Source organism: Mauremys mutica, chromosome 6, assembly GCF_020497125.1.
Source record: "Mauremys mutica isolate MM-2020 ecotype Southern chromosome 6, ASM2049712v1, whole genome shotgun sequence".
Lineage (NCBI taxonomy): Eukaryota > Metazoa > Chordata > Testudines > Geoemydidae > Mauremys > Mauremys mutica.
The window spans coordinates 86,644,523-86,671,243 of NC_059077.1; the positions used below are offsets into that span (position 1 = coordinate 86,644,523).

General features: G+C 45.3%; 1 protein-coding gene across 1 annotated transcript in view; it reads right to left on the reverse strand.

The window, feature by feature from the left end:
- The window catches only part of NTRK2 (neurotrophic receptor tyrosine kinase 2), a 270,220-nt gene that overhangs the window by 180,984 nt on the left and 62,515 nt on the right, over positions 1-26,721 (reverse strand). The window contains exons 11-12 of the mRNA XM_045021743.1: positions 24,467-24,567; positions 22,831-22,930 (exon numbers count right to left, since the gene is read on the reverse strand). Coding sequence (XP_044877678.1) covers positions 22,831-22,930; positions 24,467-24,567 — 201 coding nt within the window. The remainder of the gene's footprint in view (positions 1-22,830; positions 22,931-24,466; positions 24,568-26,721) is intronic.

Here is a 26,721-nt window from a genome sequence, read left to right on the forward strand (position 1 = left end):
TTTCTTAAGAGTGGTGCCCAAATGTAACGTCAATGTAATAATGTAAAGGTCTGTCAAATTATCAGTAGAAAATAATCCAGGGCCAAATTTTGGAAGGGCTTCTTCAATTGCATACAACACTTCTGAGAGCACAGCCATTTTTATGCACCAAAACCTGAACATGCAGGCCCAGCTACATGCATGAATATGAACAGCTCAATGCACATATACCTGAATTATGCACAAAGGCCCTGATTCAACAAGATATTTAGGCATACACCTAACTTTAAGTACCTGAAAAGCCCCATTAAGTCAACAGCACAGACTTTGCTGAATCAGAGCAATAAAGATGGATTTTTGCACATGTAAACAGACACATTCAGATACAAGTGCAAAATTCAATGCTCTAAATCACTGCAAGTATTTCAGGCAGTAAGCTATTTAAGATCAAGCACCATACTATTATACCTTTCTCATCCAGAACCATGTGTGTTCTTGGCACAATGTTGAGTTAAAAGACCAAGACTCAGATTTAGTTGTATTTAGGTGGAGGAGAGGGTTTAATTTCCTGTGCTATGCTGGTACTATATAAACAATCTCACAGATGGGTATGAAAGATGACATAACCAACCACAATGACTGTTATTATATCATGCTGGTACTATATAAACAATCTCATAGATGGATATGGAAGATGACATAACCAACCACAATGGGTTTGTCTACTGCATAAGGAATCTATACCACCTCTCCACAAAAGAGATTAACCCCCCCATCAATCTGCTCACAGAGCTTGAGTCTTATTTACAGTAACGCCTCTTTACACTGCTCTGGCAGTGTAAAGAGGCTTCAGTACACATGAAAACCAAACCCACAATCTCTATTATGAAGAGAATCTCTACTCACAGGTATGCAACCAGATATTTCACCATAACACCATCTTTAGAGACTAACAGTCTATTGTGTGCAGTGCATTAAAAAAATTAAAAAGGACCTTATATCAGTTTTAAACACTAACAACCCATCATTTTAATTATGAAGCAATAGTAAATATTAAAGGGGCTGAAGTTCCCATCATAACTGAGGTTATCCTAGTTAAATATCCTTTCCAAAATTTGTTAATATTAATTATGATGACTCTGGATATTCTTGATATAAATGTCCAATCTATTTTTAAATCTTGCTAAGTTCTTGGCCTCAGTGACTTCCAGGTTTTTTGCAACTCATTCCATTTCTGCTGAATACTGATAACCCCTAAACCTCTGACACACACCAATACCATCAAGAAATGTCAGTTGACTCTCGCTTATATCAGTGCAAATTGAAAGCCAATAGAAGTTATTCTAGTGTAAAGCCGGTATAAATGAGAGGTGTAGGCAGTGCAGAGTTTTTAACTGAAATGTTTAGGGAGTCATTACTGTAGAAACTGCCATAACTTTGTTGCATTTTACTACGCTTGGAAGAGAGTAAATACATGCTTTTTAAAAAAAAGTCATAAAAAGGTCACTCTTAAGAGAGAGTGATGTCTCATTGCATGAAGGAATTTGCAAAGCTGTATACTAACCAGCCACAATAGCCACCGAGAGATAAAAAAAATACTGGCGGTACCTATGCTTTGGCTTTTTGGCAAAGAATGTTTTATTGGTGTAAAGAATAAGGAACTTAAAGAACACTGAGATAAAGCAAAGGAAAACAGAGAAACTGCACACAGCACACTATAGCAAAATGACAGTATTAACGAGAACATAACACCATGGTGTCAAAAGAATCTTAGCCAAAGATATGTAAAGTATAGTAATGAGGGAAATTGGGAGGCAGCATTCTCTACTGTGGAAAGCGCTGGACTGGGAGTCAGGAGATGTAGGTTCTATTCCAAGTGCTGCCACTAACTGGCTGGGTGATCTTGGGTAGAGTTACTTTGCTTCATTGTGCCTCTGTTTCCCCTCCCATCTTTTATCTGTACATCTGTCAGATGTACTTAGATTGCAAGCTCTTTGGGGTTCTTTCTCTCACTGTGCATTTATAAAGAACCTAGCACAATGGGGCCCTGCTCTTGAATGGGTCCCTGATGCTTTCATGTAATAATATAAATAATAATACAGGGGAAATGGGTGCACTGGGAAAAAAGACGGTTACTCACCGTTGTAACTGTTGTTCTTCTAGATGCATTGCTCCTATCCATTCCAGTTAGGTGTGCGCGCCGCGCGTGCACGGCTCTTCGGAACATTTTTAGCCTAGCAACACCGGCGGGCCGGCTGGGCGCCCCCTTTAGTGGCGCCGCTATAGTGCTAGTTATATACCCCAGCCGGCCTGTCCGCTCCTCAGTTCCTTCTTGCCGGCTACTCCGACAGTGGGGAAGGAGGGCGGGTCTGGAATGGATAGGAGCAACACATCTCGAAGAACAACAGTTACAACGGTGAGTAACCGTCTTTTCTTCTTCGAGTGATTGCTCCTATGCATTCCAGTTAGGTGATTCCCAAGCCTTACCTAGGCGGTGGGGTCGGAGTGAGACGTGGCAGAGTGCAAGACTGCGGAGCCAAAGGCTGCATCGTCTCTGGATTGCTGCACCAACACGTAGTGGGAAGCGAAGGTGTGGACAGAAGACCAGGTGGCCGCTCTACAGATGTCCTGAATGGGGACATGGGCCAGGAAGGCGGCAGATGAGGCGTGCGCTCTCGTAGAGTGAGCGGTAAGACGGTTAGCTGGCACACCAGCCAGCTCGTAGCATGTTCTGATGCATGCAGTGACCCATGAGGAAATCCTCTGAGAGGAGACCGGTTTGCCTTTCATGCGCTCTGCAACTGCTATGAACAGTTGTGGCGAATGCCGGAAGGATTTTGTTCGTTGTATGTAGAACGCAAGGGCCCTGCGGACATCCAGGGTGTGCAGCTGTTGATCCCGACTCGAGGCATGAGGCTTCGGGAAAAAAACTGGAAGGAAAATGTCCTGATTTACATGGAAGGCTGACACCACCTTAGGGAGGAAGACCGGGTGAGGCCGAAGCTGGACCTTGTCCGCATGAAAGATGGTGTACGGAGGACCGGCCGTCAGGGCCTGGAGCTCGGAAACTCGCCTCGCTGAGGTTATGGCGACGAGAAAAGCTGTTTTCCATGACAGGTGGAGCAGCGAACACGTAGCCAAGGGCTCAAAGGGGGTTCTCATGAGCCTGCTCAAGACCAGATTCAGGTCCCAGGATGGAGTCAGAGGCCGCACTGGCGGGAACAAACCCTCTAGACCCTTGAGGAGGCGGGAAACCGTCGGATCGGAGAAGATGGACCGGTGACCGACGGGCGGCCTGAAGGCAGATATCGCCGCCAGGTGCACCTTTAACGATGAGACCACGAGACCCTGCTCTTTAAGTGACCAGAGGTAGTCCAGGATCGTTGGGATAGGTACGATGAATGGATTCATGTCTCTCTGGTCGCACCATATGGCGAATCGCTTCCATTTAGAGAGGTAGGTCGAGCGAGTGGAGGGCTTTCTGCTCTCCAGCAGGACTCGCTGGACCGCCACCGAACAAGCCCGCTCAGCGTGGGTCAACCACTCAGGTACCAGGCTGTCAGATGGAGGGACTGCAGGTCCGGGTGGCAGAGCCTGCCGAAGTCCTGCGTTATCAGGTCCGGCCATAAGGGTAGAGGGATGGGATCTCGTACCGATAGCTCGAGCAGCAGAGTGTACCAGTGCTGCCTCGGCTAGGCCGGAGCGACGAGTATGAGGTGGGCTCTGTCCCTCCGAAGCTTGAGAAGCACCCGATGTACGAGCGGGAACGGAGGGAAGGCATATAGTAGGTGACCCGTCCAGGGGCAGAGGAATGCGTCCGACAGGGAGCCCGGGGCGCGACCCTGGTACGAGCAGAACTGGTGGCACTTCCTGTTCTCTCTGGAGGCGAACAGGTCTATCCGGGGAAACCCCCACCTCCGGAAAATCGTGTGTACCACATCTGGGCGGAGGGACCACTCGTGGGACAGGAACGACCTGCTGAGATGGTCGGCCAGCGTGTTCTGCACCCCTGGAAGATAGGACGCCACCAGGTGAATGGAGTGGGCTATGCAGAAGTCCCACAGTAGCATCGCCTCCGTGCACAGCGGGGAAGATCGGGCTCCACCCTGCTTGTTGACATAAAACATCGCCGTTGTGTTGTCCTTGGAGACGGGAGCAGAAGGCTTGACAGGCGAGGCGAATCGCCCGCAGCTCCCTGACATTGATATGGAGGGAGAGCTCTCGGGGCGACCAAAGACCTTGGGTGTGCAGGTCGGCTAGGTGCGCCCCCCACCCCAGCTCTGACGCATCCGTGGTCAGAGTGACGGATGGTTGAGGAGGGCGGAAAGAGACTCCGGCACACACGACTGCTGGGTCCAGCCACCAGGTGAGCGAAGCGAGGGCCGGCTTCGTGGGCGTAACTACCATATCGATGGAGTCGCGGTGGGGCCGGTACACTGACGCAAGCCAAATTTGAAACGGGCGAAGGTGCAACCTCGCGTAGTGAGTGACGAACGTACACGAAGCCATGTGGCCCAGAAGGCGGAGGCAGGAACGCACCGTTGTCCGTGGGAAAGATTGTAGGTCCCGAACTAGAGAGACCAGAGACTGATGCCGAGGTTGGGGCAGGCAGGCCCTGGCCAAACTGGAATCCAGGACCGCACCGATGAACTCCACTCTTTGCGAAGGGGTCAACATCGACTTCTCGGCATTTATCATAAGCCCTAGACGCTGAAACAGGGCTAGGACCGTGGCCATGTGGGACACCACCAGTTGGCGGGATGGTCCTTGGACTAGCCAGTCGTCGAGATAGGGGTAGACATGTATCCGACGACGGCGGATGGCCGCGGCCACCACTGCCATACACTTGGTGAATACCCTCGGCGCTGTAGAGAGGCCGAAGGGTAGCACTGTGAACTGGTAGTGCGTATTGTTGACAACGAAACGCAGGTAGCGCCGATGAGGAGGGTAAATGGCGACATGAAAATACGCGTCCTTCATGTCGAGGGCGGCAAACCAGTCTCCCGGATCCAGGGAGGGAATGATAGTCCCCAGGGTCACCATGCGAAACTTGAGCTTGACAAGGTATTTGTTGAGCTCTCGGAGGTCGAGTATGGGTCGTAGACCTCCCTTCGCCTTGGGGATTAAGAAATATCGGGAATAAAATCCCCTGCCTCGCAGATCGCTCGGCACCTCCTCTATAGCACCCAAGCTCAGCAGAGACTCGACCTCTTGTAAGAGGACTTGCTCGTGAGAGGGGTCCCTGAAGAGGGACGGGGTGGGTGGGTGGGAGGGTGGGGGCGAAACAAACTGAAGATGGTAACCAGACTCTACCGTGCGTAGCACCCAGTTGTCCGATGTAATCTGGGACCACGCCGGGAGGAAGTGGGAAAGACTACTGAAAAATAACGGGGAAGGATCCGGGGGAGAGACTGATGGGCCGTCCTCGGGCGTCCCATCAAAACGCCTGCTTCGGCCCTTGGGGGGCCTTGGAAGGCGCCTGGGACTGGGTACGCCGATTGCCCGATGGTCTACGGCGGTTCAGTCTGCCCCTGCGTGCATTGTCAGGCCGTGACCTGGACTGATTGAACGGGCGAAAGGGCTGCTGCCTGAAGGATCTCCGCTGTGTCGCAGGCGTGTGCATGCCCAGCGTGCGGATGGCAATGCGCCCATCCTTAAGGGTCTGGATTCTGGAGTCCGTTTTCTCCGAGAATAGGCCCTTGGTATCGAAGGGCAAGTCTTGCAATGTATATTGAACCTCTGGCGGCAAGGTGGACGATTGCAGCCAGGAGATCCTTCTCATTGTTACTCCCGATGCCAAGGTCCTGGCTCCGGAATCTGCAGAGTCCAGTGAGGCCTTGATGGAGGACCTGGTAGCTTTCTTGCCCTCTTCTAGCAGGGCTGAGAACTCCTGCCTGGAGGATGTGGGAACCAACTCTGTAAACTTAGAGAGGGCCACGAAATTATCATAGGCATAGCGGGCCAGGAGAACCAACTAATTGGCTATGCGTAGTTGGAGGCCGCCAGCCGAATAGACCTTTCGGCCCAACAGGTGCATCCTGCGCGCGTCCTTGGACTTCGGTGCTGGCGCGGGTTGCCCATTTCTTTCCCGGTCATTCACCGACTGTACAACTAGGGAGTCCGGGGCCGGGTGGGTGTACAGGTACTCGTACCCAGTCGGGGGTACCAAGTACTTCCGCTCCACTCCGCGGGCAGTGGGAGGGATGGACGCAGGTGACTGCCAGAGTGTGGTGGCATTTCTCTGGATAGTCCGAACAAAAGGCAGGGCCACTCGCATGGGGGCCTCCGCTCCGACCACATTAGTGATCGGGTCCTCGTCCTCGATGACCTCTGCTACCGGGAGGTTGATAGCTTGTGCCACCCGACGAAGGAGGTCCTGATGGGCACGTAAGTCAATCGGTGGGGGATCGGATAACGAGGATCCCGCCACCGCCTCGTCGGGCGAGGAAGACGAGGAATGGCCCTGACCAATGGGAAGTGGCTGAGGCTCGTCCATGGGGTGCGAAGCCGCCGCCTCCACGGGATGTTCCGCCTGCACCGGCGGCGGTGGAACCTCAACCGGAGGCGATGGAGGGGGCCTGCTGACGGTGGCTTCCGGCACCCTGTGGTCGGAGGGCCCCTGTCGCGGGAGGGAGGGGCGCCCTGAGCCTCGTGACAAGCCCAGGGGGTCCAGAAGCCCCATTGCTGAGGACCAAGGTCTTGTCCTTGTGGGTCCGCGCGGTAATCTGCACCGCTGCCGTCGTGTGAAGCGACCGACGGTTGGCGGGAAGGCCACGGGGGGGCAGAGGCGCTCAGGGACTGCGCCGTCGATGCCACCAGTCTGTCCGTGGACGGTGCCGGGTACCGGTGCCGATCGTCTCGGTACCGGGAGCGCGAGCGGGACCTTCGACCGCGAGAGTACCGGGAGGTCGACCGTGATCTCGACCGTCGTCGACGGGAGCGGCTTCGAGAACGGCGTCGGGAGCGATGCCGGGATCCGGACCTTCCTCGGTGCCGACGGTCCGGAGAGCGGGACCGGGACCTGGAACGCCTCCGGGAGTATGACCGGTACCGCGATGAGGAGCAGTACCGGGACTGCGACCGGTGCCGAGAAGGAGAGCGGTACCGGGATGGAGACCGGTGCCGTGACCTTGAACGGCGGGAAGGTGACCGTCTCAGGGATCGGGACCGGGAGCGGGACCTGGATCGCCTTCTATCCCGTTTGTCAGGGGTGGCAGGCCGTACCATGGCCGGTTTTCCCACTGACGGAACAGCCCGCACCGGCGGTGCCGGGGGCTCGGTGCCTCTGTTAGCTCTATGAGCTCCCTCGCCATCGAGAACATCTCGGGCGTGGACGGGAGAGGCAGCTCGACCACGGTTTGCACCGGGGAGCGCGGGGGTACCGGACTCGACGGCCCTGCCGGTGCCGGAGTCGACGGTACCGCGCACGGTCCGTGCGCTGTCGAGGTCAGTGCCGAAGGCGCCGCTGCTGGCTGCTGGACCGGTGGCCTCAACGTAGCAGTCTCTACGGCTTTGGGCTGCGGCTTCCGTTTCCCAGATGGTGAATGGGAACGGTGCCGGGGCTTCGGTGCCGGCTGCTTCTTAACAGTCTCGGTACCGGACCGGCCGGGGACCGCTGGAGCTCTCCGCACCGAGGACGACGGCGGAGCTGAAGGTGTCGGCACCGCAGGGGTAAGCGCCGATTCCATGAGGAGCTGTCGTAATCTAATGTCCTGCTCCTTTTTCGTTCGCGGCTTGAACGATCTGCAAATGGGGCACTTATCTGGCCGATGTCCCTCGCCGAGACAACGAAGACAGGAGTCATGAGGGTCCCCAACCGGCATGTGCCGCTGGCAAGCCACACAGGGCTTGAATCCCGGTGTCTTGGGCATACGCCCGCACCGGACGGGAAAAGAGGGGCTAAGCCCCCCTAATTCCCCCTAATCTATCTAATGACTACTCAACTAACCAATTTTAACAACTAACTATGTACATTAAACACAAAAGTAGAACCAAGGTGAGCTAGGTAAGTGGAGGACGACGAGCACTCCACAGTTCCAACTGGCCGTCACGGGCGGGAAGAAGGAACTGAGGAGCGGACGGGCCGGCTGGGGTATATAACTAGCGCTATAGCGGCGCCACTCCAGGGGGCGCCCAGCCGGCCCGCCGGTGTTGCTAGGCTAAAAATGTTCCAAAGAGCCGTGCACGCACGGCGCGCACACCTAACTGGAATACATAGGAGCAATCACTCGAAGAACCACCCCATTTATAGGAGAAAAAATAGGAATGACTATTCGAAATATAGAAAACAACAAAAAAAATGTGGTGTATGCAGGATTTTACTTTACAGTGATTCAGAGCTGCAAGAGGTCACAAGAAATCCTCAGGAGTCTAGCACTGGACAGAAGTCCTGTATTTGCAACTACTGCCAGCTAAGATGTATAATGGGTGCTTTAGTTTAGCCTACAAGTAACTACAGCATAAGAGCAGGTCAGCAAATGAACCACTGGATCTGACTTTTGAAATGAGGTGCTGCTTTTGGCATATTTTCCCACATGTCACAGGAAAAAGTGAAGACTGATAAAGTGGTGCTTTAGCAGTTGGGGGAAGGGATGGAGGGGAAGTTAGCTTTGGGCAGGTTTTAACCTGGAAAAAGGAACATTTCTGTAAGACTGTTGTGATATTATACAGATGTACTAGGTCTGAAATACCCATTTAATGCCCTTTCACAAGGCTAATGGAAAAATAGCTACTGAAATATACACACTGATAAGTGCAAAAGTAGTAGTGGTATTTTAGTATCAGAGGGGTAGCCATGTTAGTCTGGATCTGTAAAAGCAGCAAAGAGTCTTGTGGCACCTTATAGACTAACAGACGTATTGGAGCATGAGCTTTTGTGGGTGAATACCCACTTCGTCGGATGCATGTCATGCGGATGCAGTGATATTTTAGGTAGTTAGCTCCACCTGCTAAAACACTAACTGGGGAAGCACAAATACCAGACTCCAGGCAAAAGCAATAAATAAAAATAAATATTTTTTTGTTTTATTTTCCTTTTGAACCATATTTTGCAGCAACATCACAAATCAGAGATGTCAACTTTTGGAAACAGAAAATAGCACACAAACATGGATGGGCTCAGGCCAGAAGTCCTTTCTAAGAAACACTCCAACCACAGCACCAGGTCTAGTGTTTAATTAGTCCTCAGTTACTCCTGGGAGCACTCAATCTCCATTAACTCAATTCATTGACCTTATGAGTTCTTCTTTTTTTTATTATTTTAATTAAAATGACAATACCACTGTCCACAGCTGAAGGTAAATTTCTGATGTGTTCTAAAAGATCCATTGGTCTCTGTGTGTGTTGCGTGTAGGGGCATAGTTAAAAATCTGGGGGCAGCAAGTGAATGTTAGAAATATATGCACAGACATTCCTAAAGCGTGTTGTGAATGTGCTACATTCACAGGTCCCAGAAGGCTTAAATATACTATATCATTACACACAATATTTCCACTTCCACATTTGGGACTAGCTATATCACTGGATACTACAGTATCCAGTTCTTTCTTATTAAAGAAAGAAGCATGTCTATTTTATGCTTTTTATAATATAAACAGGATCCCACCTCTCTTTTACAATATGTAGCTACCTAATGTGCATTTACAAAGGAGGAGGTTAATATTTTAGTATTAATACACAGAAGTCAAGGTCTTTTAGCCTCAGATTTAAGGGCTAGTGACAGTTCATACAATAGCTGCATAGTGAGGCAGAATTATAATTATTTGTGGGCTTGTGTATCTTAGGTACTTGTGTGGCTTGTGTTATCATAGTATCTGAACATATCACAGTCTGTAATGAGTTTATCCTAGTAAAACTCTTGTGAGGTAGGGAAGTACTATTGTTCTCATTTTATAGGTGGGGGAAACTGAGACACAGAAAGAGAAACCAACTTGTCCAAGAGCACACTGCAAGTCTGTGGTAATGCACAGAATTGGACCCAGTTCTCTCGAGTCTCAGGCTAGTTCCCTAACCACTGAGCCACTTCCTCCCTTACTGTGCACAGCACACAGTGCCCTATGGGCATTAAAACGTAACAGCTGCATCTCTGAGTTCTCATGCATACCATCCCTATTTTCCATTTTGCCAACTGACCATTTAGAGCATGGGGAGGACACAGCCTGTCTAGCTGTCCACAGTGCAAATGCTAATTAAAGCTTCAGGGAAAGTATTTGGTAATCTGTGGAGGACATGAAGGATATTTCTCTGACATTTTAAAAACACTTCTTACATAGCTTGCCTTGCTGCATATGATGCCCCAGGGCATTCAGCTAAGCCAGACAGTTGAAGAAATAACAGTGGCATTAACCTTTGACATTAAGAGTAAAAATAATCCAGAAGAAATAAGACTTCTCTCAGTAGTTACTTTGCCCACTTTATTATAACATTATATTTTTTAAGAGTGCCAAATAACTTGAACAGAACAGCATAGGGAGATTCCCCCCAAACACCTCATCATTATTCCTTTCCCCATGCCACTTCCCTTTTCTTTTAATTAATCAGTCTCAGAAAGAAATAAAATTTGATCTCATTTTCCTAGATCAGCTTCTCAGTTCCATAGTGGAGGCATCATTCCTCTCGTTTCAAAAATCAGTAAAGTGAGCAGCATTCAATGAGACAGAAAGGGGCAAGGAACAAAAAGAAGAGAGGCTGGGAGAAAATTGCTTGAAAAAATAAAAGCAAAAATGAAAGCATGAGATATACGTAGGACAGACAGAGTGGGTGGCCAAAGAGACAGAGTTAGATTGGTAGTGGCACAAGGAGTTTTCTGAAAAATAAATTCAGGGGTGAGGCCACCATGCTCTTTCCTGAGGTCATAGAGCCCTGTGTCTTCATTTCACCCCACCTCTCTCAGCAACCCCCCAGTTATTTTATGTCAGCAACAGCTGAATGATTTATAGCACATTAATCCAGCATATGGGCCAAAGAGACATCAATGCCAGGGCTGCCTGGTTGCAGCTCAAGACAGAATTTGGGTATAATTTTTAAAGGTCAGTAAATGTGAAGGGCTGAATTGTGTGCAGTCTGAGAGAAGAGGCAGTGCAGAGGTGCACCACTCCAGTGGAGGCAGGAAGACTGGCAGAGCACAGTTACTGTGTCATTGACAGGTGTGGCCTGTGCTCAGCCACCCACATAAAACTAGCTTTGTCTATTGATCCAGTAAGAGACAGGGGCCATAGCAATGGATCCGGATTCATGAAATGCCTGCACTCCTTGTGTAGGAGGGAAATAAGGGGCTCTCTCGCATGCTCTTTCACACTCACACTCAGGCCCAGCAGGTCTTTATTACTTGTTTCCAGCTTCAAACTATGTAATTACAAAGCTGAAACTCATTTCAATTTATAAATCCATCATATAATCTTATGTATTTCTTAAACCCCATACAAAGACATCAATTAGTATAGGGGCCCTTCTTGGACCCACTCTGGTGTCATTAGCCTAAGAAACTAATTCTGTTTTTGTCTTCAATACTTAGGGTTTCCACTATTTTCCCAAAACTAATAATCAGTGCTATTTTTAGCATAATCATTGAATGCCATATTCATGTCTCTTCTGGAGATATGATGGCACTTAGTCAAATGCCAAGGCTGTCCCAGTCATATTGATCGCTAACGGTGAAAAATACATGTCAATTTGTGTGTCTGAGATCTGGAAGGGTCTAGTAAATTCAGATAAAATCTTATTTGAACCTTTTCCTAGAATTGAAACCAAACCCAAACTGAACTTTTTTGGAGGTTCAAGTATGGTTACCTTTTTCCTTCATTATTTTTAATTTCTGTGAAATTAATTTAATTTTTGTACTTCCCAGTTCCATCCAAGATAGCTACAGAATTGGTGAATATTTCAACAGTGATTGTTGTGTAATATTTCTTGCTCATTCAGAAACAGGAATTACCAGAAATCTTGCAAGAAAATCCATTCTTTGAGTTCTATCCCAACTTCCAGTGTCAGGAGTTGAAATCTTATGAGAATGGGAGCATTTCCAGATCAGCCAGAAGCAAAGAGTGTTGAAACTCTTGTTAATAAAGCCTATTCCCATGACAGCTCCAGACCAACATTGCCCAAGAAGTCTGGATAGTTCAGGTAAAGTTCAAAAAAGCATCTAAACTTTTTTTTTTAAGTCCAAATTCAATCTCTGAACTTCTGAGATTCACACACCACTAGTTTGAAGTAAATTTAAATCTGTGCAACTTTCCTCTGATTTCACTCTCACTATTATAATCAGGACTAGTTCCAGTGAAGTCAATGGAATTACAATGGCATCAAGCAGCTCTAAAGAGATAATCATGTGCATCTTACAGAGTGATCTATAAAAGTTAATCTCCGAGTACAAGGTGACTATTTCCTAGTGATGTGAAATTCAATACTGAATGCTTTTACACAGCCACAACAAAAAGGGTACTTCACCGTAATTAGATTGTGGTCTTCTGGTGAAGGAATTGATAAGTATCTGATATGGCCAGGCATTACAGAACTTTATGCACCAATCTAATCTCATTTTCCAGAATCCAGATTGAGAACACGGGATTCCCAAGTTCAGAAACCATGAAAGGAGTTGACCTGCTCAAAGTCTGACAGAGAAATTAGGACAATTCAATCAATCAATCAGTACACAGACAGAATAGATATCTGTCATTAAAAGGTGGGATAACAACTGAGGAACAAGAAGGGAAAAATCCAGGCCACACAGGCAGGTATTGTAAAAGCAGCAGAGCAATATCTTGAGAAGCACAAATGTGTGGTCCCCACTGAGACTATTCAACAGCGTCTGGTATACATTTCTGAAGTGATTTCTGTGAAAGATTTAACAACCTTCAAATAACATGCATTTTATTGTAATCTTTTGGCATTAAACTCTATATAATTAGGCCCAGATTCTGCACCTAAAGAGCACTCAGCACAGCTCAGAAAAGGGGAAAGGGGTGCAAAGGTGATTTTAAGCCACACCTGGGTCCTCCCCTGAATCTGAGGCCAATCAGTGCTGGGCCAGTTCCCAAGTACAATTTCGAAGCTGCTGTAAACTGCACCTGCTGCCAACAGCCCACAAGGACCATTCTACTAGCTGGGGATTGTGATGGTTTAATGACATTGAGGCCACACTCCATTTCAACCAGCCATACAATCTTCAGCAGTGGTTTACAGGGGTGTTGCAAAGGAGCTGCTATGGTTTCTCGGTGCCTTTCAAGGCTGTCCTTTCTACAAGGGAAACCTCAAGGGGCTAGATCTGCTGGGTTTATGTCTTCTTTGCAACAAAGCACATTTAAATACACAGGAGAATTGGAGCCTTTTTCAAAAAATTAACTTAAGACCGTAAGAATAGCCATACTGAGTCAGACCAATGGTCTATCTAGCCCAGTATCCTGTCTCTGATGGTGGCCTGTGCCAGACACTTCAGAGGGAATGAGCACAACAGGCAAATGTCAATGATCCACCCCCCGTCATCCAGTCCTATCTTCTGGCACTCAGAACCTTAGAAACACCCAGAGCATGGAGTTGTATTCCTGACTGTCTTACCTAACAGCCATTGGTGGATTTATCCTCCATGAATTTACCTAATTCTTTTTTGAACCCAGTTCTACTTTTGGCCTTCACAACATCCCCTGGCGCCGAGTTCTACAGATTGTGTGTTGTGCGAAGAAGCACTTCTTTTTGTTTGTTTTAAACCTGCTGCCTATGAACTTCATTGGGAGAGCCTGCTTCTTGTGTTACGTGAGGGGGTAAGTAACACTTCTTTATTCTCTTTCTCCACACCATTCATGATTGTATAGACCTTGTTCATATCCACCGTGACCCATCTATTTTCTAAGATGACCCGTCCCAGCTTTTTAATCTCTCCTTGTACGGAAGCTGTGCCAAATCCCTAATCATTTTTGTTGTCCTTCTCTGTACCTTTTCCAATTCAAATATATCTATTTTGAGATGGGGTGACCATAACTGAATGCAGTATTCAAGATGTGGGTATAACATGGATTTACAAATTATATAGTGACTTAGTTTCCTTTGCATTTCTTCTTTTCTCTTTCCCCATTTGCTTCCTACATTCCATTTCCCCCCCCACCCCCCCCATAGTACCTGTTCTCACTATGGCTGATTTTACTGTGATGTTTAATTCTGAGCTGTAATCTCTTCTGTCTTCCGCATTGCCTTCCATCACATCTTTTTTATCCTTCCCCTTCTTTTTCTGTAATCCCTTAGGGACCAGTTTATAGCTGGCCCTTATGTGGGTGTGCTAGTGTCAGAGGGAGCAAGGACCCTTTCTCAGTTGCATGACCTGTATAAGAGCAGGCCACAATTGTGCCACTGAGCAATTGAGCTACACTAGGACTCTTCCTCCCCTGCAGCTCTGAGGGCACGGTCTACCCTAAAGAGGGCACAGAAGGGTGGGAATTGGGAACCTGCACTTCATTACTTTCTTCATCTAGCTGCATTTTGGCTATCGCTACACTTGCAGATGTGGAGCGCTGGGAGTTAAACCAGCCCTTGGAGACAGCAACAGGGAAAACACTGCTGGGTGTTCACACTGTCAGCTGCAAGCGCAGTGGCATGGACACATTAGCAGTTCTTGCAATGCCACAGAGACAGTGCATTGTGGTAGCTATCCCAGCGTGCTTTTCAAATGAGGGGTGTATGGAGTGACAGGGAGTGTGTTGTGTGTATCTGGGGGGAGAGACAGTGTTTTGGGGGGTAGAGAGTGTGTCAGCATGCTGTCTTGAAGGTTCAGACAGTGGCGGGGGAAGGGGGAAACCCTGACATTAGCTCCCACCCACCCCCCTCCTCTCTTTCTCTCTCACACACACACCTCTGCATCAGCAGCGTTCCAGAATAATGGCTTGCTTTGTCCCGGAGCAGATAAGCATGCAGGCTGTCAGAAACTGAGCTTTGAAAGGGGATCTCCGCATGCCCGCAGCCGAGTTCAAAACAGTGAGCAGAGTGGCCACTTAACTTCAAGGGATTATGGGATGTTTCCAGAGGCCAATCACAGTGCAGTAATGCAACAAGTCATCCACACTGACACCCTGGCGTTTCAGCCAGGGCTCAGCAAGCTCTATGCTTCTTGTGGAGGTGGATTACCAGGGGCGCTCCAGCCATGGAGTCCAGGGGCTCTCAATGCTTTCCCAGTGTGGACACCTCAGGAGTTAAGGTGCCTGAGGCTAATTTAATGTGCTCTAACTTGCAAGTGTAGCCAAGCCCATTATCTAACTTGCCATCATAGTACCAGACCCACAAGGTAAAGCAGCAGAAGTGGTGGGCAAAATCAAGAAACACAGTCTTGAGGAATATGAACTAAACCCAATAAACCATAATAGCGAAGGAAAGAGTGTTGGGGTGCATATCCGATGCAGGCCCTGAATGGGTTAATGTGGGCCTGAAAGGCCAATTATGCTATCTAGCTGACCCTGGAGAGTGGGCCAGACTTAACTGAACATTAGTCCCAGCTTGGGAAGGAGCTGGGTGGTTACTATAAACAGAGGAAGTTCAGGGCAGAAGGGGGCTGCTAGTAAGGAGAAAAGCTACAGTCACTCAGCATAAGGGGAGGAGCATGCCAGCCCTTGGATTGTGGGGTTGATCAAGACAGAGGACAGGCTAGAGCAGCAGAGGCATGCTGGTAATGAGGTGGCTGCCAGCTAAGCCCCACTAAGCTGAAAGGTTGGTTTTGTATATTTTTTGGACTTTGGTTAAAAAAAAAAAAAAGAAACTGTGGCCCCAGCAGGGGCAGGTCTCTGTAAAGTGGTCAAACAGGACACTTATGGCTGGACTTGACCAAAGGACAGTGGGAGCAACTGACGCAAAAGGGTGCTGCAATGCCAAACCCAGCCAGGAGAGGGCATGTTAGGGCAGCAACTTTGCTATTGGAGGGAGAGCCATGCCTGCATGAAAAGGCTTCTTTATAGCCTTATAGAATGGTTGATGGGCCAGGGGTCTGTGTAAAGTCCTTCATATGCCATTTCTGCCAAGGATCAGTTCATAACAACACCACTTTGCACTTTCGCCATACAATCCTTTGCTTCCTCAACTTACAAGCATTAACAAATTAATCTTCCAAAACACCCATAAATGTCACCATCCCCACATTACAGAGGCAGATAGTTTGTACAATCTGCCCGAGGCCACTGTGGTGGTCAGTGTCACAGATGGCATTGGAACAATGATGTAAAACAACATCCAATCTCTGATATCAGCCAGCTCCCTTCTTTTGCTTTTACATATGTGACCCTCAAGGACATCACAGATTTGAGCATGTTAAATTTCTTCCTAAGTCTTATGTATGAATCTCATCGCCACCAAACATCTTTAGTTAAATCTGCTCTGGTAGTTAACAGTCATAGAAATAAATAATACTAAAGCAATTTAAAGATATTAAAGGGATTGACTCTCACAGCACCCCTGTAAAGCAGGTATAGTCAGCATTACCACCACCACTGCATAGATGGGAAAACAGAGGGATGGAAAGTTTAAGTGACTTAATGAAGGCTGCACAGCAAATCTGTATCAGGCCTGGGAAAAGAACCCAGTTGTCCTGCCTCTAATTCCCATATTTTGAGTATGGTTCTTCTAAATTATTTGGCACACAAGACAGAAAGTGTCCATAATGGGCTCTTTGAAGGCTTGTTACAGATACATAAAGAGCTTGAAAACCTAATCATGTTTTGTAAATTACAGGTCTTTTCCAAGGAGGAATTACATAAAGCTTTTAGTTGTGCATCAAATGGAGTACAGCACTTCCCTGGTAATCCTGAGATACTTCCCTTAGTTCATAGGAAGCACAATTCCTTGATCCAGGGTTGCATTAATATTGAGCAGAATAAAAATAAATTGCATGTCTCCTCTTTTCCCTAACAGTCCTTTAATCCACTTGCTTAGCACATTCTCAACTCTCAAGAACACAAGCCAGAGTAAAGGATACAGACTTTATTTTGAAATAAAGATATTTTGAAGTCACACGCTGCTGTGACTGTGCCCCTCCTCTCATCATGCACAGAAAAGTGATGTACATTCAAATGGAGAACACAGTGAGCATCTGCTTCATTCTCTGCTCACAGACAAGTAGGGGATAAAAGACCCCTCTTCCTGGCAATGAATGCTCTTTCCACAGGAATGTGCAAAAAGAGCCTACATATAATTTGTCACATATACAGAATAGAATGACAAAGCAGCCCAATCGCCCCATTATTTAAAGTCATAAATATGATTAGCTGGGCAAATGAGGGTTAAAGACTTAACTATAATGGATGGATGATACATTGTGTCAGAGAAGCTGTTACCACAAGTGCTGAATGACAATATTGGTGATTTAAGACTTCTTTTATTCATATGGTTGTACAGCATTTTTTACTCAAACTAAAATATTGTAAGATAAATGCAAAACATGTCACAACCAAAGCCAAGTTCCTAGCTACACTCTCCTGTATTATCTTTAAGCTGAAGTACAAAATGTAACAAGAGAGTTTGTCAGCAAAAGTAATATACTCTGGTAAAAGATAGGAAGTTTTTTAAGACAGTGGACAGTAATATTGTTTAGAAGATTTTTTTTAAAACTTCAAAAATTGTAAAGAAGGCTCAAAGTCTGTATAGAAGGGTTGGTGAAGTTACTCAGGAAAAAAAGTCACCAAAAATAGATGAGAGAAAACATTTTCTTTACCTATATGCAGGCAGGTACACAAAATAGGAGGTCTTGTTGGACTGCTAACTTGTAGTCAATCTAGTGAAAAAACATAACAGTCTGGCAGTCTGTTTATGATATGTTTACATACAGAAGCCACTATAATCTACTTGCAAGAGCTTGAAGGTCCAGCATTTAAAAAATGGATAAATTGAATCAGTTGTTATATAAAGGTCATTGACTTATTTATGAAATTGATGCATATTGTTATTTGTTCAGACTGGAGATGCAGACTTCCATACATACTCTCATGAGAGTGTAAAAATCATTCAAAAACGCATTCCCTGTTTAGGATATATGAGGTACCTTGAGGAGTAAAAGTAGCCTTTGGAGAGTGTGCTACCAAGCTCAGACTTGAGAACTCTTCTGGCACTGCTTAAGTACAATAGGAATTTCAGACTCAGTCTATTCCCTTTTCTTTAGATTATAGCACAAATCTTAAAGCACTGACAGCAGCTTCACACACAAAAAATCCCTCGCCTCAAAGGAATTAAACATACACATGCTTCCCTCAAGTTCTGTCAGAATCTATTTATTGTTTTCTTAAGAGGGTTCCCCTCCTCACCCCCTTTCTGGTTCCAATAAAAGTCCCATTTGTGTTTGGCCTTTACCAAAGAGCAATTCTCATAATACTGGGGGTCTAATTATTTTTTCCCCTCCCCAGAGTTCTTAAAATGCAAAGAGCATTAGGGACCCCAAGTATCGTCTTTGCGATGTGAACACCTCTATGGCTTATCATCATGTTTCTTACTGATAACAGCTCCTCCCTGTCTCTACAAAAATATAAATTCAGTACAAAAAAACCCTTAATTTTGGTTCAAATTGACATATATTTTTGAACTATTTCTGAATTGAATTATGCTATTTCAAATGTGACCCTCCGAGTTTTTGCCTATATCCAGGCTTTAATCACCAAATTCCATCAGATTTCTTCCTCCTCTTCCATTCTCTCAGTGTCATGTTGATACTAATTAACAATTGCAAAATTAAAAATGGGTTTATTTCCCAGCTGGTCACCTCACTTGTATTTCTCTTCCAATGGTGCAGGTAGACTGAAAGGAGGCCAGAAGTACTCTTCCATAAATCTCCTCAGTAGGGCTCATGAACTCACTCCAGCCCTCTCTGTTCTAGGACCCTTGTGCTCTTCCAGTTTTATAAGATGGATATAGTCTGACATACACCCACCACAACCATTTTCACATCCTCCAGCAAGCATGCAAACCAAGAAGTTGCACAAGACCATTGCACAAATCTTGATGACCCTACTAGTAAATATATTCAAGAAATTAACAGGTTTCTTCAGCTACACTATAACCCTGTGTGAGTGTCCGAAGGTCTCAGCCCCATGTTCAGAAAATGTACAGAAGTCTAGGACAAAGGTGATCGCATTTAGAGCCATCACCAAAAGAAATGGCTATTACAACAGGAAAGATTTTATCAGATATAAGTGCATTTACACGTTTAGTATTGTAAGTACAGTACACATGAAAGTTCATAGTTGAAGTGGGGAGAGAAGAATATTCACATCTGGCATGCAGTGCTGATTATATTGTGTGAGCTTCAAGAACCAAATGCCAAGCAGCCATATATTTTAATTTCCGAAGTTAATCATCAGGACGTTAGGACTCAGCACCTTCCTATAGTCTAAGAGGTAGGACACGACTTGAAGGAGAATTAAGACCAAAGTTGGCAGCTGTACTTTGACACAACACAATCCCCAACTTCAACCACAGTTCACTTCACTTACATGGTTGAGAGGGTTTTTTTGGTTCTCAAATCTACTGCAGAGCTATCTTACTGTAATCTGGAAAAACAATAGCATGGCACAAACACCAAAATGTTCCTGTCCACCATCTCCTCTCAGTTAAGTAAAAACAAATGAGAAACCCAAATACAAGTTATTGTATAAAACTCTGCTGACAGAGATATAGACCGAGCAATACATTATGGCTTTAAGCCACTCGCTATGGTGCACAGGGAGCGTTCGAGGGGGAAAGCTAGCCCCATGGAAGTTCCCAGAAGCCCTGTACATCAGACAGGCACAATCACACCTAGGAGATCAGGAGGATCGTGACCACCATGCCAGTCTTTGAAAGTGTTCAGCATGTGCTCACCTGGGTGAGGCCAGCATTGCTGGACCAGGGGGAAGCTCCAACCTACCCCTTTCTGTCCCTTTATGAGGAGGCTAGCATCACCTTGAGTGCTAGTCTCACAGAATGCTTGGGTTCCTTGCCTGTGACTGCCTCCAGCCCTGAGCCAGGGCACAGAGTGAGTTGGATATGAATGATCCTTGCACATACAAACCCAGGGAAACTTTAGCCCTAAGCAGAGTAGGTATTCTGTTGTACTGGAAATGCTGCTGATACATGCCATGACTGCAAGTAAGACATGAATTTCCCTCCTCATGGGGAGATATTTCCATACTCCATGCACCATTTTACACTGGACTCATACCTCTGACATTTAGAGGAACATATTTTCCCCATTTGCAGATGCTAGCTACATTGGAAGGGATCATTTACTTCTCCTTTCTGCTCATTATCAAGATTAACTACATGCCTTCTTTGGGGTTTTTTTTTTTTCCTGGACTATTGTTTGAGGAAGGGTGGAGAGAATGTTGAATGATGTGGTGATTGAGGGGCTTGCATTGTGTTCCCTCAAGATAAAAGAAAAAGGAGTAAAAACCCTTTGTGTAAACCCTGGCCTGTGTCATTCAGGAAGTTCTCTCTGGTGAATGCAAAATACTCACAGAAGCACTTGGGAAGACATTCGTTTGAAAAGATGATTTTGCCGTGTTTAAATAAAAATTTTCCACAGAAAATTGAATATTTCCTCTTGGCCCAACTAAAACATGGATTAAAATGCACCAATTGTAAATTGACTTTTCCTCATTTGGGGCCCAATTCCAATGGCAAACCACCCACTGATTTCAGGAGCAGCGGGTTTGGTCCTATTGTTTACATGACAGCTTTAAATTTTTAATACAGTATGCTGTGACTGGTGCTTACTGTACAAAATATGATCTCTCCACTGTTACCTTTCTTCCTCACCCCCCCAAGCCCACAACTAGTCTATCTTCACTTGTCTCTCATCATATGCTTAGGCTGCAAGCTCTCTGCTGTAGAGACTTTATTTGTATTACGTACATGTACAGCATCTAGCACACTGGGGACTTGATCCCTGATGGATCCTCTAAACACTACTGTAACACAAACTAATAATGATGATAATAGTAATAATTTGAAAAAAAGTGTCTCTGGAGCTTTGGGCTAAGGATAAACCCAAAGTTGCTAAATTCAGGTCTGAATGCAAACTTCAAACCTGGAAGATATATGGATCAATTCAGAGCTATCTTTATTTTGAAGAATGTGGTCCTTTTCTGATGGAAACCTTCAAGGGCTTGTTTACAGTTAATTATAATATTTCAAGATTACGAAGTGTAATCTATCAATTGATATTTATTTACAGTAAATTAATCCTCAGAGTAAAAGTCCCTACCAGGGACAGTCATTTGAGGCAGCGTACCCAAAGGAGTGAGCATTTTAGCTTGGGATCCAGAACTGTTTGCTATGGTTTGCTCACTGTTTCGATTAACAAAATAAAAATAAACTTCATGTTGAAGTTGCCGCAGTTTCAAAATTTTACTCAGTGACTCACAAAGAAAGAAGTCCTTACACAAACATGCTCTAGGCAGGTTTGTAGCTAGAAAAGCACTGATGCCATAGTGCAGACTGACAGGATTAGTAACTTATTGACTAATTTTGAAAATAAATGAACTTTTCATACCTCTCCCAGACAGGAGATTAACTTGCTAGTAAAGAACGTCTTCAAATATTAGTATGGACAAATAGTAACATAATAAACATGCTATTCCAAGGACACTTTTAGAATCCAAATGCCAGAGATCTTACCATCCCGCCCTACAATTTGGCTCCGGCTTTCTTGTTCTTTCCTAACGCAACCCAGGTTGCTTCAGCATAAAAGAAAACACACTCTAACCCTTTTTTCAGTCCAACATAACTCTTTCTACACTTTGAAACTTTACAGCTTTGTCCTTCAAATCCCCAATAAGGCCCCTGAGGATTCCAACGACTGGGAACAGTGTGCATGTATGTGGGGAGGAGGTGTAGCATCTCAGGCCACATGTCTGCTGCTTTTCACTGACCACAGTTCTTCTCCATTTAAATCTCAGCTGCTCTAGGAATTGTCCCCATCAAGAATCCCCGAGCTGACGGTACATCAGACAAATCTGAATGGCACAGTGTCAGGGCCCAGTCAGAGCCACAAACCACAAAGGAGTTTTTATGGGATCATTTTATGGGATGCATTGGCAGTGTGGTTTGGGGTCCCAGGAAAGATAAAGGGAGATGAGGGGCCTTAGGGATTAGTTATCACCTTCTCCACAGACCCTCAGCCTAAGAACAAAACATGGTCACCCTTTGGTCCATAGTAAATACTCCCTGATCACCTATCCTCAACAAGCGTACAAGTTCTTTTTATAAATACACCTCCTCTAACACCTACAGAAGTGGTCAGAGGGAGTAGTACTGAAGGTTTAAACAAAAATAAAAGGTTCTGAATTTCACTCTTATCACCCCTCAGACAGGGCTGACTGCCATTTCAATATGTACTGCTTCCTATGGTGTGGCACTGCAATGTAAGCTCTAATGCGACGGTGCAGCTCTTGCAGCAGTACCCCAGTTGTCTGTTAGAGCTGCAACACCTGCTTCCAAAATTGTAGTTTGAATTACCAAGTGTGGCTTTCATAATCCAATGCACATCAGAGTAAATTTCCTTTTTCTGGGGCCAGATTCTGCCATCCTACATTGAGTAACACCTTACTTCATGAATAGTCCCATTGGTTTTGCAGAGTAAGGTACTACTAATGGACTTCATGAGGGGGAAAAAAAAAATCAGGCCAGCAGAGAACAGGTGATTGCTTAAACCATGTGTTTGGATCAGAGTTTGGTTCAAGCCCTTTATTTCTGTATTTATCCCCCTCTGGCCAGCTCCTTGCCTACTGTTCAGGTGGACTGATATGTGATGGCACTCTTTCTAGTCTATCATCGGTGCTTCAGGAGCAGAGGCATGTGGGGCGTGATGGTCAGACCTATGACAACTAAGATAAACTTATAAGAAACAACACTTCTTACCTTTCATCCCAAACTTGGAGTGTCTTCCAAACTTCAGAATAATGAGCATTATCACTAGGCCAGTGCACACTAATGCTGCAATCCCCACCACAACATACACCTAAAAGAGAGAGCAAGAACAGTTCAATCTGTTGCATGATGATGAACTGTCTTCAAAAGCAACATTTATTCAGAATAATCCAACTAGGGAAAGTTTTCTTTTAAAGGGAAAAAAAGACTGTCAGATCTAAGAGCACAGAGGGGACCATTATGTAGGCTCTCTCCCATCCTGCAGAGAACAGAGACTCTGCCAATTCCACATCCTGCAGAGGCCTCTTCATGGGTCTGGCACTGGGAGAGGAGACTGAGTCTGGGTGAGCTGGTCAGAGGAGGGGCTGAGTCAGAGGACTGCATGTCATCCACCCCTGCAGTCCTATGGAGCTTTCTGAGAAGAGATAATACAGTGTGAGGTGTAACTACCTTTGACACAGTGTACCCCTGTGGCATAGCCGCTGACAAGGAAACCAGAACCAAAGCCACTGTGCAGCACAGAGCCTCTTCACAGATGGCCCTGACCTCTCACAGATCCCTCAGGATTCTGTGTAGAGTATGAGATGGCCCCTGCTGTGTACAAATCCCACAAGGGACAATGTGGGGGTAGAGGAGGGAAGGGGCTCTGTGAGGTAATGCTCATGCAGATTTGCTGCCCCAGACCCATAGGTCTGAACTTCAGCTCCTACTTTGGGCCTTGATGTCCCTAACTGACAGTAACAGAATGGGGAAACAGACTTGAGATCACTCCCACTGGCTCATATCTGTTAATTGTTGTGGTTTTTTTTAATCCTGAACTTCTTTCCTCCTTCAATTCTATCGCCTGAGGTAGTCCTGAATATTTTAAATTGAAAGAACAAAAAACAAAAAAACTGTATGTACTGAAGCAATATCTAGTTTGTAGCTCCCACCCACCCACAACTTTCTACTCTTCCATAGTTACAATTCTCCCTCCCATTCATGTATCATGTATCCGTGCACAAGGCACAATTCTCCACTGCCTTCCACCTTGTGAAGTAATTCACACTAAACATTAAACTGTAAGAATGACAGTGCTTTACATTCACTTAGTGCAGGTATAAATGATTAGGAAGTGGGGAATTCAGGCCCACTGAATTAGTTGTTTCTACTAAAAATCTCCATGTTATCTTTTAATAGCAACCCCATGAAAAATGGTGCCAATACACAGAATTCTAATTTGATTTTTCATTATAACATGACTTCACTATGAGCGGCAGTTGACTACCAGGTTTATAAATCCAGTGAGAGAGCCTTTCAAATTACCTTGAATTTCAAGTATGTGAAAATCTCTTACTTTGTAAATAAAATTACTGTATTTTAGGTCCTCTGAAAAACAAAAACATTGCACGACAGATCATCTCTAAGAGTTGGTCAGAAAAGTGATATAAATTAAGTATCCACTTTATTCAGTATGAAAAATTACGCACTCTCTTCCCCCTCCCTCCACTTTTTGGAAAGGGCATCTTGAACAATTCTAGCGACAGCTTGGGTACACTGTTAGGTTAGTGTCCCATCACAGCTTCATCAGTTCTATAGTCAAAAAGTCTGCCAAGATTACAAACCAGGAAACAATGTATATACTTACAGTGATGCTATCTTCATTCTCTTTGTTGGAAACATCCGTAGAAGTGATTTGATTACTGTTATTCGTGGTGTCCCCAATATCATTAGGCGTGGTTTCATAATCTTGGGGGGGGGAAAAGGTTGTCATTATTTCAGTTACTATAATACTGCAATGTTTGAAACATTTGCAATTCTTGAGTTCCTTGTAAAAGATGAATTGTTTCTATTTTATCAACTGAGCATTCTGCCGGGGGGGGGGGGGGGAGATCTACAAAGCCAAAAACTTCATTTGCTCCAGACATTGCTTTTTAACCAACGTATAACTCGTCAACATCTTAAAACATAGCATTTTCCTTTCAAATATAATAATCCATTGCTTATTTCTTATGTAAAATTTCAGAGAATGGATCTACACTGTAACATATACTACCGAGAGAAGCTAGAGTTAAAGTTAAGGACGGACTTTTACTATAAATCTGGGTTTGGTTGCTTGTGACTAAAAACAAAAAAGACTGTCCTCAAGATTGAACTGTTGTAGCCTTATACTCAGCCAAAGCCCAAAGAGGAGGGTTTAAAAAAAAAAAAAAGAGGTTTGGGGACTTCTGAGGTATGTCTACATTACAGATGGAATTGAGCCTCCCAGCCCAGATAAACAGACTTGTGCTAGCTTGACTCAAACTATCACTCTAAAAATAGCAGTAAGGATGTTCCAGCTCCAGCAAAGACTGAGATAAGAACCCCAGCTCACATCCAAGGGGTCAGTGGGCTTGAGAGCCTGAGCTGCCACCACATCTACCCTGCTATTTTTAGCACACTAGCTTGAGCCAAGCTAGTGCAAGTCAATATATCCAGGCCAGGGGTGAAGACAGGGGGGCTCACTCCTAACTGCAGTGTAGAATGATCCTTTAATTTATTTTTGAGGTTTTGGCAAAAGCCCATTTAGCTAGTTTTGAATTGTCAAAGTATGAAGGGATAGATCCCCTCATGTTAAAAAAATTTAAAACACATTATTCTGTGTACTATGATAACTCAAGAACATTTTAGGTTCCAAATTGCTAACTTGCCATAGACTTAATCCTGAAAAAAGGTTTTGTGCCAGACATTTCTTAAATTAAATTTCTTCAGACATGATGGACCTCACCCTACTCTTAGTTCCAATGGATAAATCCAGAATAACTCTACTGAAAGAAGAATTTGGCCCAACAAAGTTGTTATTTGAAAACTGCACAATGGATTTATCAAATGCAGGATTTTCCACCAGCATTATTCCAAGATAACAAGGACTAAATACAAAACAAATGCAAAGCTGCATTTATTTCTAGGATTACATACTAAAATGTGTGCATGTGTGTTGGAAAGAGAGAGAAACATTCAAATTAATGTAATTAGAATTCCAATTCCAATAACTATACTGGTGTGATTATTTAAACGTAAAAAAAAAAATCACAATTTTTCCCCCTATTTATACTTTGTTTAAATCCAGAAGAAATTTCAATGCCAAAATTCTGTACATGGAATTTGAAAGTGGGGTAGGATCATTACTGCTGTTTCTGTTCTCAAAACTGCCACAGGGGAGGGGAGGGTCTGCACTCTAATACACTTATCTTCGCCGGGCACTCAGTGCCATTTTGGAGGGGTTAGCTGGGAACACTGGCAACATGCTGCATGGGCACTTTTGGTTTTCATGCCTGTGCGCTTGCAAACACACTTCCTTGCTGCAAAGCATTCTGCATCTCGTATATGGCCATTATTAGGAGGCTGAGTTCTTTGACTTTGTAGCACCTACATGGCTCTCCTTGTCACCAGCTCAACATCTGGTAAAATTGGTATAAAGTAGCCCAGCCAGACCAAGCTGACCCTCCTAGGTCTGCACTAGAATAGGCCAAAGGCCAGGATTTAGTCCAGCTCTAGTCTGTGTGCAAAGGGGCCTACTAACAGTGCTTTCAGGAGACTCATTGTAATTTCCTGACTTTAACGTTTAAAACTTCAACCATAATGTTGCCTTATTTCCCCTCCCCGTTCTTCTCTATAGCTACATATTTGCAGCAGGCATCAAACTGTAGAGAAAGGCAAGGGGACAGCATTCCTCATATTACACCTTGGCCCTGCCTGCATTCCCCATCTGCGCAAGCAGTATGGCATCCGAGAGGTGCTGTGGAGGCTGGCAGTTAATGTCACTTGCACTTTTGTCCTGCCACGTTACAAAGGGGTGGGGGTGTTTGACCTACCCCTTCTGAAAACAGTCCCTATATCTGTTGCTGCATGAAAGGTCTAAGT